This window comes from Aspergillus vadensis (genome assembly GCF_003184925.1).
Source record: "Aspergillus vadensis CBS 113365 unplaced genomic scaffold BO88scaffold_15, whole genome shotgun sequence".
Taxonomy (NCBI): Eukaryota; Fungi; Ascomycota; class Eurotiomycetes; order Eurotiales; family Aspergillaceae; genus Aspergillus; species Aspergillus vadensis.
Genome location: NW_020292053.1, coordinates 222,575 through 236,479, shown reverse-complemented (window position 1 = coordinate 236,479; position 13,905 = coordinate 222,575). Strand labels below are relative to the sequence as shown.

Below are 13,905 nucleotides of genomic sequence, written 5' to 3'. Positions count from 1 at the left end.
ATCTAGCAGCTGTTCCACACTTGAGTCACATCAAACCGAACATGACCGACGACTAAAACTTCGTAGCCCTACACCATGAGATCTGCTGTAGCGCTCCAGAGTGGACTAAACTTACATGGTGTAGGGAGATACCGAGAGGTGGAAGAGATAGCTAAGGCAAAGGTGCTGTAATGCATTTAATCTTATTTGCAAGATGGTAGAAAACCAGTGGAATGTATCAACGAGAAACACATGTAATCTCAGCCTTGCTGACATTACCGCCGAGCCCCTGGATCGTGGTTTCCCCTGCTTTGCCTGGCAGCCCGACCTTTTGCGACCTCAGTTTCACATCTCTTGCGCTCTGCCTCTGAAGCCTCTCTCTTGGCCTCTGCGTGTCGTTTGTCTTGTTTATCCCGATCCTCTGAAAAAGGTTTTAGCTCATCGTGTCATTCTCATTCGCTGATTGCACTGTCTTACCCTTAGTTTTCGGAGACGAAAAGACAGGGGACAGGGATGGAGGCTGACCAGAACCCATCCCCTCATGAATGGAGCTCCCCTGCCCCAAAATGGCGTGCGCACCGAAAGCATTTGGAATCACATCATCTACATCCTCCAGAAGATAGAAGTCCTCCTCCTCGCTTATCTTGGAGGCATGAAGCCAGATACGCAATTTTATGCATCGGCGGACCGTTAATAGTCTCCCGTCCGTGAGTTTGATTCTCATCGCAGAGCCCTCACGGATAGAGCCCTCACGGATGGGCAATATCCCGAGGCACTGAAAGCCCAAAGGAGTGAGGATGTTAACCTCCAACTCTCCCGCAAAAGATGCCAGTAGAGTCTGCTCGGTTTCATGAGGTCCATCACAGCAGATTATAATAGACTAAGACAAATGCTAGTATAAGTCATTTGAGTTACCAGTCAAGGAGGAAACGGTGCCATGGCGGTCGAGGGTCCATACCATAGCTTCGTGATGGCTTTGCCTAGACGATCTTTGGTGATGGGCAAGCACTACTGTTCTCAAATGAGAGATTGCTTTGGTCCTTCCGGAGTAATCTACCGGACTTATATATTAGCAGCATTGTGAAGCCTTGTGATTGAGCCGCAAGTATCAGTGTCGTTTGCTGTCGGACCTGTTTATGCAGCGTGGAAGAGGTGCATCTCGAGGGAACAGAACCTCGAGGCTGAACAGGACCAGTTCAGATCAAGAACCGTCTCCGCCAGATAAGGCTTACCCATGTTCATCACTGAGACTTTTTCATGGGGAGGAATGGGCTGCTATGGAAAATTTGGGCTCGCTCACGAGCGTGAGGTTGAATGCAGATGATTGGGGGCCCTAATGCAAGCAAGTCGGGCATCAGGAAACGACAGGAACAGATGTTAATGGCTGGTAGATGTCAATGTTATTAGTTATATATTATTTCACTCTACTCGAAGCCGTAGATCATCTAACGTGGAGGGTCAGTAACCACCAACCGTCAGCAATTGCGATGGGGTGCGTCCTCGCCCTTGCGCTTGTGGAACAACTAGGTCTCATTACTAGCAACATGACCATTCTCTTGCATAAGAGAACAAGGATATTAATTGGTAGAGATAAGGCAAAAAAGCAAAATACATTTATCTGCACTTGACGTGGTTTTCACGCCGCCGCCACCACTCCGTGCACCTGATAAAGGAAAGCTGACCAGCCGCACAACCCCGCAGGACAAAAATGGATTCAGGACTGCACACAATCAACACAGCCTGTCGACTGAAATCATTTGGGGCATAGCCTCACAGGTCGAAGCTCTCCCACTATCGTTTTTCGCTCAATATGATCGCGCACCATAACCGTGGGGATGTCGGAACTTGGTTGCAGCAGCTTGTATCGCGAGATCGTGGGCAAGCCGATCAACACGTCAAATTGATCATTTTCGACCACATAAAAGTCCGTTTGGTAAGTTTTGAGACCCTGCGCAAAGCGCCAGTCCACACAAACTTTTCCGATCGCTGGAATGCGGGTTGTGTCCCCGGCTATTCGGAATGGCATCAGGGACTCCTTGCAAGGCTCCAGCGGTAGGCCGAGTTTGTCAAAAATGACACTTCGTATGATGCTGACCTCGGCCTGCGTATCCATGGAGATTCTCACACCTTTCTTCTCTTGACTTCTGGTTATCAGATAGCCGTTTCTGGTGAATTCGAGCCGTGCGGACTCATTCTCGTCAGTGATAACTCCGGACTGTGGCTGACCATTCGGCAACAGAGGGGTTGTGCTGGCGGTGTCGTGCCCACTGGGTGTTTCACTCGGACTGAGCACGCTAGACGGAACACTACTCGGCAGCTGTTGGTCCGAAAGACTCGACTCGCCTGGATTTGTGTACATGGCAGGTTCTTTGGCTAGCCTGCTCACTAAAGTTAGTAGTCCCTCTGTTGTCCCTACATCTATTGGGGTGTCCACTGACTGCTGCTCATTTGGAACAGATGCTACCTCGTCCACGCTTGCTCTACCAGGTGTATGAGAGCCGTTGATCGATGACTCATTGTGCTGGAATTTGTCATGAGGATGCTCTGGGCTTAAAGATACCGCTTTTTGAACCCAGCAACCTGAATAAATACGGGGTACTTTGAAAAGGGATACCAATGCCGTCAGCAGCCACCATAGTATCGCCCAAAAAGGTCGAAAGACAGCAAGGAGTTGGGCGAGCCAGCGTGGACGCATCATGTCTGTTGCGTGGTTTTGGGCTTCTACTTCTGAAGGCAGCAATTAGAGACGGTGAGAGAGCCAATGATGGCTTCGAAAGGGCTGGAAATGTCCTACCATCCTGCGACCGAGAGCCTTGTCTTACTGGCATCTGGGTTCAGATCAGGGGATCCTTTGTTGTAGCACACAAAGCTCAAGTACAAGTGATTAGAATGATGACTGCGGACAATGACAAATGAGAAGAGATCTGCTGTGTTGAGCAGGCGAGTCAGAAGTGGTCGTTTTAGGTAGAACGGACGGGATAGCTAGGTGTGTTGTTAAGAGGATGTTTACCAGAAGAGGCAAAGGACTGCAGACACGGAGTGAAAAAGAGAGGTAGATGGAAAGAGAAGGCCAAGAGGGCAGGGGACGACTTAAAGTCACTATACCGGTCGTTACGTGGAATTAGCTAAGGGTTTCGAGAGATTCGCGCGGGTGGTGTTGGAAGTGTGGCTGTAAAATAATTAGTCGCCACAGGATATTTCTTGAGCCACAGGCCTGGGCCATTTTCACCTTTGGGTTTGATCAAGTCGCACATAATGAATACACGAATTGTATTTATTGTTGCGTCACTCAGATTGACGTGGCCTGCTAGATGGCCAATGGTAAGTAGGAAATGCTGATACCAGATTACTTTGGTGTCCAATGAGTGCTATGCCTCCCTAACCCACTCTGACTAGAGCGTTTTTCTATTACAACGCTCAGTTATTTCCGGCAAATAATGTTCCTAGAAGAGGTTCCTAGATCCATTCATCCAAACCCAGCTGCTGGCGACTCACGGCACCTCTAAAATGGGGCCGATGGTTCCTGCACATCAATCTATCTTTGGATAACTGATCCGTCTTCATGTTCCTGCCAAAGAATTAAATTATAATGAGACAACAAAAATAACGGTTGTTTTCCCGGATCAGACGCCATTAGAAGGGACCTAACAGATTCATCCCCATTTTCGAAACATGAAGGCAGCACTTATAGAGCGCGGATCCTGACGTAAAACTGCACAGCGGGAAGGTACTGAAGTTATACAATCTAGTAATCACAAAAGAAACGTAACGGAGGAAAGGTAGGGTTGATTCAATGGTTAGATTGAGGTTGTAAAGAGGAACTAAAAACATGCAAGTCGGTAGGTGATGAGTATGCAGAGGGTGGCCCCACCGTGCCACTACGGCCGGAACAAAGTGGACCCGAAGGCTCACTGCACGTACGGACCCGACAAAAGTACTCCGTTCGCTAGCGTGACCCCCGGATGATTGTCGGGGATTACCGCCCCAACTCTGCACGGGAACCTGACACACGAGGGAATGGGGGCACTTTGCTGCTCTGTAAGAATGGAAGTGGGTTATGGTTCGCAGATGATGCGTGACCTAGGAGTTCTATTGTAGCAGCTATTAATCTGCTATTTTCCATTGTAATCATAACAGAGCTTGGTTAACGACAGCACCACATAATGTCTTAAGTTATGTGATTGCAGCAGCCACCCCAGAATACTAGATTTAGCACCTCGCAATGAGCGATTAGTCGGACGCATGGCAGCTCCGTAGGTTGTGTTGAGTAGCTTGGTCCCTGGACATTGGCCCTGGTCTAGGCCATGGAATGCTTCAATAAGATTCAGTAGAGGCATGAATAAAATACAGCACTTGCACTTGTTCCGGTCTTTACCTGAGTCATCCATTATCCATTTTCCAACTAAGAGTACTTTAGTCAACCGAATCCTCAATCTTGATGAGAAGCAGGCAGCAATAGAGCGATGGATGCCGATCTCTTTTGAACGTGTTCATTCTTTCCAATTCATCTTGTGAAATATTATGAAATGTTTTTTTTTTATTTATCGCAAATTCATTGTTTTTTACCCCTCCTATTCATAGTCTTGTTCTTCATTTGTTTAATATCTAAATACCCATTCCGGCATTCATTTTATTTATTTGAACCTTGATTCAACGCAAAAAGCCACCTGCCTGTTCTTCCATCCCAATAATATTCAAGTGCTGGGGGAGGCGACGCCGCCTCACTCGGGGATGTTGACCGTCCGGATCCTGCTTGCTGGGATGCTTCTCGGCAGGTTTCTAGGCGTTCCTCGTCATCTGCAAGGACAACCGAGAAATAACTCTCTACCTTTCCGTTTCTGCTCGTCTGCGTCATCATCGGGAGTTGCTTTCCCTTCTCTTTGGGGAGGTGGTAAGAGGGGGGTTCCTACGGTAATGTAAGTCCTTTAGGCTCCAATATTTCTCCTTTGCTGCCCAGCGCGGCCGCTTAACCTGCACAGAGGGCATATTCATGTGCCATCTACCATGAGGGTAATTAGCTAAGCAGGTCCTTTTGGCGGCTTGCCTAGAAGAGCTTAAGGTGCCCCACGTGATATCCCCTGGGGTCTACTGTCAGGTACGACATCAATATGCATACATCTCTTTATGTCCGACTAAGCTCCCGCAAAATGCAGGTGGCATGTGGTACTAACAGCGTGCATAATTCAGTCCAATTCATCATAGAAGTTACACGATCGGAACCCCTAGCTTGCGTGGCAGTTGGGGTTGCACGAGACAGGAGAAAGACCGTTGACGATTATGTCAGATTACAAGACCATTATCATTGGACGACTGACTGTCGAGCATCATTGAATCTACATGTTTTCTTAGCAGCAGACGAAATACACAGAAAAGTCCAACAGCATTAGCTTAGCGGATGCTTCAGAGCGACGAGAATGTATATCCATGCCCAAGTCCATGCACCGAAGGCTCATCCATATCCTACTTAGTTTGGGATGGCAAAATAACAACGTACAGTACCAAGCAGCTTCCAACCCGTGTGCAGGAGACTGACTGTACCCCTCATCACGACGCTATATATCGCGATATGCTGTTCCTGACTCCACCTCTAAAAAGCTGGATTAGCGTTTGTGAGCAGCTGCACGAAGTAGGCCTACAAACAGAACCACGTCAGTCCGATCGATCAATTCACTCCCAGCCAACGAATTTGATCGGAAAACATACCTGAAACCAAGTCCCCGCCTCAGGCGCTGGCTGCAAGGCATCACTATACCCGCAGTGCGCATCGTATCGAGTAGCCGAGCTGTCAGAGGTGCCGTCACTCTCGCCTCCAGGCTTCACCCAGACGAAGGCGTCGACGAGCGCATCGCCAGTGCTGGTAGTCGGGCGAACACCGAACCCGGTGTTGATGACATTGCACCAGTCACCCCAGGCCTGTTGGCCCGTGGGCTGTTTGCCGTTGCGGCCTGTAATTTAGTGATTCATGTTAGCCAGAGTTAGGGCGAGGGAGGAGGAAGAGGTGTGGGATTGCGCATACCGGTATCGACGATAAAGTGGGCGTCGAAGCCCTGCGCCTCTAGCAGTGGGGCAATCGCATTGATATACTGTTGCTCATCGCAGACGCTATTTCCCTGGGTGTAGGAGGGGCAGGAAGAGATCGTCCAGGCGTTGTAGTTGGCAACGTTCGTGGCCAGACCGCGCACTGCGGCGGGAGAACTGGCGTTCTTGTAGACGCTTGCAAACAGGTCGGCGGCGGGTTGCTGATTTGCGGGCCAGCCGAGCCAACCGGCGTGTCCTGCAGGATCGATGGTCAGAACCTGTCAAGAGGGACTAACAGGGGGATGGAGGATGATGCGCAGCTTACCAGCGTCAAGATACATGGCCACGTTGGGGAGATTGAGCTGGGTTAGCGCGTAGTTCGTACATTCAAGGTAAGCACTTTCAGCATTGGCACATTTGGCTACGTTCAGGTTCGTCACCAGGTTGGCGAGGCTGTCGGGCTCTGTTGGAGGTGACATTTAGCGTTCAGATACAGCATGTCATAGTCGAACAGAGTGAGGAGATACTCACCAATTACCAGAAGGGTATGAACATCCGAATACTGCACAAGAACCTCGCGGATGGAATCAATGTAGGCCTTGTAGTGTTCAACCCCGTTGTCCGCGATCGAATACTCACCGTTACTGGCGAGCGCGGCGCAGTCGCGGTCAGGGAGGTCGTACACCACAAACTGACCCGCGATAGGGGGGTTCGCTCCGGCAGAATTCTGAGATTTGATGTCGGCCAGATAGTCCGCCATGGTAGGAACTTTGTCGGCAGTATCCCTGGAAAGTGTCAACACGACTCTAATACAAATTACATTGCGGAATGAGGAAGCATACAGCCATACGAAAGACGGCACCTTGGCTGCGGCGGTTGCCGCCGCCTGGAGCGAGGAAAGAGAACCAGTGAGCGATGGGATCGCCAAAGATGCGACTTCCGATGAGTAGTACGGGTTCACGTAGAGCTGGTATCCACTGAACGGGTTGCCACTGGCGCTGGCCGTGGTAGTCGGCGAGGCAGAGGCAGCAGGGGTGCTAGTAGCTGTCGTTGTCGTCACTGCAGCAGTGGTACTACTAGTAGTTGTCTTCAAGGTAGTGGCAGAGGCCGAGCCTGTCGCTGGCGTACACTGAGCATAGTCTAATGGTCATGGTCACTCGGCTGTGGAACAGTAAGACAAATAGAAGGAACTCTTACATTCATTTATAGTTGAGCATGTTGCACCAGCCACGCAACTGGTGGCCCCTGAATATCCTTGACCCCCACATTGTCCCCAAAGGGTCTGCTGTGCTTGGATTCCGAATGGCAGAAATGCCACTGCGAGAGACAACGTATAGTGCATTCTGACACTGGGATATTGAGCGGTAGCCAAAGAGATGTCGATTTTTGTTGAACTGTTCTGACTACTATCCTGGTAGTCGGAACGACGGGCGGTCTTTATACTGTCATTCTCTCAGGCACACGGAAGCAGTCCGCGATGTCCTCGGACACAGCACCGTCTTTTCAATTCCAACTCCAATCCTTGATCCCGGAAGATGGATCAATTTGGTCGCAGAGTAGCAAAGGAAGCTACCAGAAGAAGCCCTACTCCGTTCTGTATTGGGATAGGGGATCCGTCAGCATTATATCAGCTGCCACTATCACTTGAAAGATGCATGTATACCCAGACGCCGAGAGAGCTAAACAAGCCATCGGTCGGTGGCGCTGAGACATCTCCCTAACCGATGCGGAGAGCATACTGAAGAATCACGGATACCTGAAGAAATCCGCGTGCAGCCCTATAGTTCGGCAGATGAGTATGATTCAATCCGAAGGGCCTTTCGGTAATTTTCTGACTGGTTGCGAGCCAGTCACGGCCGCACGGCCCGTTCAGCCTGCATCCGCGCTACCAGGGTAAAATGCCAAGCCAATGCAGGGGCTGGCGTAGATCGTATTTAGCCAGAATTGCCCCGGTTTAACAGTCCGGGTGAATTGCTAGAAATTAAACTTGGCCCTATGTGAGGCCCAGATCTTTGCTGATCCAATTATGCCGTTGGTATGCGGAAGGCAACGCGCATGGTTTTGTTGGGGATTGAGCGGAGACGGTCTGAGTAGGTATGTTAGGTTTTTACTCTATATGAATCTATTTGAGCTCATTGAAGACGCTGGTTAGATACTCTATTCTCCTGGATGGGTAAGTGCCTTCGTCGATGAATTTGTCAGTTGATATATCCTTGCTAGAGCTATCGAACAGGCCCCATATTAAGATCCATCTGCGTCCATCCCTCCAGCGTATTCTGTGACAATTCGAAAAACACCGGAAGCCTATGGAACCTTCCCGGTGTATGTTCTTCCAGTAAAACAGCCTTCGCGTGCCTGGTATAGCCCTGACCAAAGCCAAGGCCCACCACAGCTGCAAACAGTTCTCGGCCTTGGCTGGAGTGGCAAGGGCCACGTTGCTCCGGCAGGGCGTCACCTGTTTGTGGCTCCCAAAGGCTCCCATCGAGTGCCCTAAGTAATACAGACGGGGTTGTTTGAGGCTGATTCGAATATGGAGGCGTCTCGCGTGTTCCCAGGGCGTGGCTGGCCACTCGCACCGCCTTGGCCGTAAAGTAGAAGTAGCCCTCATCGTCCATTCTGCCACCGGGGACCCAACTACTGTCAAAGCGGTGCCGGATATCATAGGGAGATGTGTCAGGTTCACTCGATATGTCATCCTTCTGCGTGGAAAATCGTGGAGCCGTGGACACGGATGTTTCCGGGAGCTCTGGGAAAGACGAAAGACGCCTATCTGGGGGCTCCTTCCAACCGGCAATCAACCAGTCAGCTTTGTTGCTCCTCTTCAAGTACTCTTGTGCAAGAGCTATAGTTGCACGAATGCGGTCCGTTGACGAGAACTCTTTAGGATTGAGGGGGACCCCGAACAGGCCCATAATGCTGAATACCGTGTCAACCGGTCGCTTGGAAGTTCTGAAGAAGGAAGATTGCCAGAGGGAGTGGCGTGACCAATTTGACCCGTTCCAAATTGTCTGGGTAGCGTCTGCAAACGCAGAGATCTCTCTCTTCCGCGTTTGGTAGTTTCCAAAAATTGTCAATTGCATCACTGTTGGTTCTGCACTGGCGTTCATTTGGCAAATAGCCTCCCCTGACCCGCGGCGGATGACTTGGAGGAGGTCCACGAGTCTGCAAAAAGCAGAAATATCAGGTACAACAGACTCCACACGACACATGCAGCGTCGGGGGTCGTTCGGTACTATCAAATCAACCAAGGGTCTCTCGGGAGGAATATGAAGGCCCTCTGCCGAAACAAGTACATAAGCTTCGGAGACAATCGCCTCTTGCAACGTCCAAGCGCGCAGTATCCAGTCTGTTTCTTCATCTAAACACACTAGCTTCATCAGGCCACCGGGCAAGACCAGCGGGAGACCCGTTTTGTAGATATCAAACATCTGCTGGATCTGCCATGCCTTGTCGTTGCTATCAGTTTGCATTATACAGACTCTGTCAAGCCAGATATAATCTAGTCGACGACGCTCGCACGCAATGCATGCCTGTTGTATGATGTTGATACTGATTGGATCACCATCAAGCGCGCCCTCGACAACAATTGTGCCTGAGAGCGAATCGGCGCGGTTTCCTTGCCAGATATACGAAATTGCCGCGTATGCTGCTGGCGGTCGGTTGCCAAATTTGAAGTTGTCATACTGTACGATTCGGAGGATGGGTTCTTGGTTGCTAAGTAAAGCTGCGCATTCGACGAGGCGAAATTTCTCGGGCGACCCAATGTTCGAAAGATCGACTAGATTTTGTTGCGAGGTATTCAGAGGGATCTCTAAGATCACCTTGGGTTCCATAGGGCCTATGACAGTACGAAATAGGGACGAACGCAAATTAATCGGAATTGGTGACTCCGTAGGTTGAAGCTGGAAGATTGTGCGTCAGTAAGGTCAATTGATAAGTCGTTAAGTCGGTTACCCCACCTTGCAGATACATACCAAACGTAGGAAGATCAATCATGCACTAGTTCAGTATGCTAGGATTATGTGGGGCGCGCTGATTGTTTGTACTATGTACTTCGTATGTGTATATCAATATATTTAGAATGAAGAGCCCGGGGAAAGATCCTAGAAGGGAGACAAGTGATTAGTTCAAAGCCTAAGAGCATAGAAACCTAATACAAGTTTGAAGTTTATATGGGTCCCGCATGCTCCTTTTCCAGCGATGTCAATATACAACACGGCAAAGACGTCTCTGTCTTTCCGCGAATTCCCACCAATTCCTCCTGCAAGGCGTTACTGTTTCTTGCAAAATATTAAGATTCAAAATACAAAAAAGAAGGAAAAACATACAACAGAAGGGATTCGCTGGTGGTCACCCACCCAACTACTAACCTCCCGGCGTGTGGCTTAAGTACGGCTGAGCGGACGGGAAGCCCTGTTTTCCACACCCTATGGTCGTATGTGCTTTATGTAAGTGTTGCTGATGCTATATACTTCAAGCCGACAGTGAAACACAGTCGACGGAGTGAGATTAGGTTGGGATTCATCATGAAGTGGGTGGGGATAGAGGTAGCGCTGATCTTCATGCGTAATATCAGACATGCCGTTTATGTAGCAGCAACTCAGGTACTAAGCTCATAATACTATTTATCATTAGCAACTCACTCTCCCCCTTAGTTTGTTTTTCTATAATCATTTCCTCTTATGCACTTCGAAGACCTTCGACAACAGTTTAGGAAAATACCAAAGGATTACTATACGAGCATTGGAAGCAATCGACTGACCCACTATACATAACCTGTACAGCCTAGTACTATCCCCCAACTACCCCCAAAACCACAGCCCCAAACCAGTCACAACCCCCATCACCGCCTCAAACGGCGCGACCCGTTTCCACGCCTCCTCGCCCGTCTGATAAAACACCACCGCAGCCAGAAACCGTGTCGGAATCGTAGCCACCATCATCGGGAAGTTATTCTGATAGGCGACGAGAGCATAGAAAGTGCCCAGTGTCAAGGATGAAAGACTTGTGCTTGATTAGCAAAGCCATAACAACTTCTCAATATGTACATGGCCTACCTCATCGCTTGGATAGTCCCTACGCTGACACCCCGTAGCGGCAGGTACGGTGATTGCGCAGCGGAGGCGGGGAAAAGGAGGGTGTAGAGGCCGCTGCCGAGGAGGGGGAGGGATTGGAGGGCGAATAGATATTGGGGGATTTGGGGGGACATGTTTCCTTGTAGGTGTATAGGACTGGGGTTTAGGATTTGTAGGTGCTGTGAGGTGGTGTCTCTGGTAGATGGGTGAGATGTGGTGAGATTGAGGTTTCTCTCCGTCAGCATCCGCGCCACTGTTGTTTAATTAAGGCTGGAGACCCCACCACGGGTGGCTTGATCCCCTGCGGGATGCCAATGAGCGGGAAGTTATCTATCTGGGGAGCTGTACGATGGGATCTAGGTATGATTTGATGTAAAGGCACATGGCATAAGATTGCAGAGACCGGTGAGGTCCCTAGGATGGGATGTTTTGGGAAAGGCGTTATATGTCTGGGGTGAAGTTGTTGGGTCAAACCACTTGATAAAAAAAGAGATTATCGGAGCAAAGTACTAATCCATTGTGAATAACGACGCGACTTCAGCTACGCTAAAAGCAATCGAGCAGACAACCGAAGAAAGGATACCAGTCCAGCCAGTGCAGATCACCACGTCAGTCAAAGCGTGGGTATTAAGAACTCTTCATTCAATGTAAGACAACGCTCACAGAAAGTCACGAACCCCCATCTAATCCAGGAACATCAGCTGACCATTCTGGTTCGTGATCCTCTCATCCAGCCGAATCCAGGTGCGATTCCATCCGTCATTGCCGTCCGCCAACTCTGCCTCCAGCACACGGCCCCCATCAACCAAGCGAACATTTCTAGCAGACGCCGCGAAGTTTCCATTCCGCTCCCAGGCAAACTTTCCCCAGTGATTCGCCAACACACTGTTCAGCGGAAGTACTGAGAGCTGCAGCTCTCCGGACACCCGTCCACAAGCCGCCACCAGATCATGGTGACTTTCGAGGCGGATATCCCGAGCCGAAGCGGAGAAGTTTCCGCGCAGAGGCGCGCCGTGATGGGGAGGAGGTCGGTGGTGCTGGTGCTGCTGCTGAGACATCCTGTATTGTTCTTCCCTACGACGCTGTTCTTCCATTCTGCGACGCTCCTCCTCGCGACGACGTTCTTCTTCCTCGTGCTCTTTCTTCTCCTTGTGCTTCTTCACTGCGTCTTCGGCCACGGAGCCCATCATAGCTCCACCGATGGTGCCGAGAAAACCGTGGTTGACCTTATGTCCCGCGAAACCACCAGCTGCACCACCTGCAAGGGCGCCCATGATACCCTTCTCGCCTTCGCCGGCGGCGGCGGGGTCGGTGGACGACTCGGGAGAGTATGGAGGGGGTTGCTGGTGGGAGGAGTAGCCTTCATGCTGAGGGTAAGGCGGGTAGGGTCTCGACTCGGAGGGAGGCTGGCCGTATTGTGAAGGCTGCTCGTACTGTGGGTAAGGTGGGCGTCCACCGTAAGATGAGTATTCAGGGTTCTGGTAGCCGGGTTGAGGCGACGGCTGCTGGTATGGGCTGTAAGGTCTGTTGTAGCCGCCAGCGCCCTGAGGAGGATAAGGCGAAGAGGCGCCGTATCGGTCATGGCCGTTCTCGATGGAGGGGGGATACGAGCCGTATCCGTTGGAGCTGGGAGTGTCGACGGCCGGGGATGACCAGGGAGAGGGGTTCTGCTGACGGCGATCAGGGTTGGCGGGGGCGGCACTGCTGCCACCGAAGTACTCTTGAGCTGCCATGGTGAGGTCTAACTGTGCTTGTAGACGGCAATAGAAGATGAAGGGATGTATTCGGGATGCTGGAGTGAAGGATGAGAGAAAAGCAACGAAACGATGAAGGAAGAGGAGTGTTGACTTCTTAAGCGGGAAAGCTGTGGCTGTGCGGGGTTGGGGGAGGGGCTGCCTGAGACCCCGCTAACCTGGCCCAGTAAGCGCGAGTCAGGCACCAAGTGGCGCAGTCAAAGGGCGGCGGATTGATTGGTGCAGAGGAGAGCTCTGATGGCTGTTCCATGGGCGGGACTCACTTAGGGCTGACAGGAGTGCCTGCACAGCCCCACTGCTTCTCTGCCTCAGTGCCTACAAGCTCTTCGCGACGCTTCGCGGGCTCACTTTTTCCTGAAACATACAGGAAGCTAAGTAGGAATAAGACTTTTGGCTTGAATTAGCTGATGTGAGAAGTGTGTGTACACTATAATGTATGCCGTCATAGGTAACTGATGCTTGTACGGACACTGAAAGTTGATTTCATTGCTGCCTATGACCGGATGTGGGGGCTAAATTCTGGGCAAGGGTCTTCGACCATGAATTTTTACTCATTACTTGGCATTCCCAGATATATGGATTTCCCTGTGACTCCTTAGTAGTGTCTTTCACCGACTTGAGACAGGTCACATCGATCTGCTTCCCACTGCACCCATGTTTACTCCCTCCTTCACTACGACAGAGCCAACTAGACTCCCAACTAAAACGATCACAGGCCCCATGTGACTCAGTCCAACGCAAGTACAAGACCGCATCTTTATACTGTGTTAATCGCCCAAAAAATCTCAACATTCACTACCACATCATAACATAACACAGTCATAAGCGAACTTTCAGTCACAGCCTAGACTGCAGTTGAAAGACAGCCTAGCCGAGGCATAGATGGCCACAAGCGAAAAACCGAAACACACGGAGCGCACTCTCATTTTCGAGAACTCATAAGGGACTTCGAACGGTCCACTCCTAAGCTTGGGTGGAGCGAACACCTGTTTCCCCTTTTAGGCATAGTTTCGGGGCCGTGGTCCACCGTCAACAGCTGCACCGCCACCGAACATCGATCAGCATTAACGCATGGTTCA

At 50.5% G+C, this 13,905-nt stretch overlaps 6 protein-coding genes across 6 annotated transcripts; all 6 read right to left on the bottom strand.

The window, feature by feature from the left end:
* Positions 1-105: 105 nt before the first annotated feature.
* BO88DRAFT_72150 (uncharacterized protein) lies at positions 106-909 on the bottom strand. Its single transcript, XM_025713082.1, has 2 exons — positions 457-909; positions 106-400 (listed from the first exon to the last, which is right to left on the bottom strand). Exons 1-2 carry the CDS (start codon positions 701-703, stop codon positions 255-257), a joined length of 393 nt encoding a protein of 130 aa, XP_025561652.1. The 5' UTR covers positions 704-909; the 3' UTR covers positions 106-254.
* A 583-nt stretch (positions 910-1,492) lies between these two features.
* On the bottom strand, positions 1,493-2,909 carry BO88DRAFT_405848 (retropepsin-like aspartic protease). Its single transcript, XM_025706999.1, has 3 exons — positions 2,774-2,909; positions 2,418-2,706; positions 1,493-2,357 (listed from the first exon to the last, which is right to left on the bottom strand). The coding sequence occupies exons 1-3, from the start codon at positions 2,805-2,807 to the stop codon at positions 1,733-1,735; spliced, it is 948 nt and encodes a 315-aa protein (XP_025561651.1). The 5' UTR covers positions 2,808-2,909; the 3' UTR covers positions 1,493-1,732.
* Positions 2,910-5,566: 2,657 nt separating this feature from the next.
* BO88DRAFT_426547 (1,4-beta-D-glucan cellobiohydrolase C) lies at positions 5,567-7,339 on the bottom strand (the record flags this gene model as incomplete). Its single annotated transcript, XM_025708911.1, has 7 exons — positions 5,567-5,611; positions 5,683-5,924; positions 5,996-6,253; positions 6,323-6,460; positions 6,529-6,782; positions 6,840-7,137; positions 7,195-7,339. 7 exons carry the CDS (start codon positions 7,337-7,339, stop codon positions 5,567-5,569), a joined length of 1,380 nt encoding a protein of 459 aa, XP_025561650.1.
* An 880-nt stretch (positions 7,340-8,219) lies between these two features.
* Positions 8,220-9,830, bottom strand: BO88DRAFT_464614 (uncharacterized protein; the record flags this gene model as incomplete). Its single annotated transcript, XM_025711334.1, has 1 exon — positions 8,220-9,830. One exon carries the CDS (start codon positions 9,828-9,830, stop codon positions 8,220-8,222), a length of 1,611 nt encoding a protein of 536 aa, XP_025561649.1.
* A 729-nt stretch (positions 9,831-10,559) lies between these two features.
* BO88DRAFT_405845 (uncharacterized protein) lies at positions 10,560-11,294 on the bottom strand. The gene is made up of 2 exons (XM_025706998.1): positions 11,055-11,294; positions 10,560-11,001 (listed from the first exon to the last, which is right to left on the bottom strand). The coding sequence occupies exons 1-2, from the start codon at positions 11,204-11,206 to the stop codon at positions 10,800-10,802; spliced, it is 354 nt and encodes a 117-aa protein (XP_025561648.1). The 5' UTR covers positions 11,207-11,294; the 3' UTR covers positions 10,560-10,799.
* A 181-nt stretch (positions 11,295-11,475) lies between these two features.
* Positions 11,476-12,805, bottom strand: BO88DRAFT_444663 (putative glutamine-serine-proline rich protein; the record flags this gene model as incomplete). The annotated part of the gene is made up of 1 exon (XM_025710130.1): positions 11,476-12,805. One exon carries the CDS (start codon positions 12,803-12,805, stop codon positions 11,756-11,758), a length of 1,050 nt encoding a protein of 349 aa, XP_025561647.1. The 3' UTR covers positions 11,476-11,755.
* Positions 12,806-13,905: the final 1,100 nt, after the last annotated feature.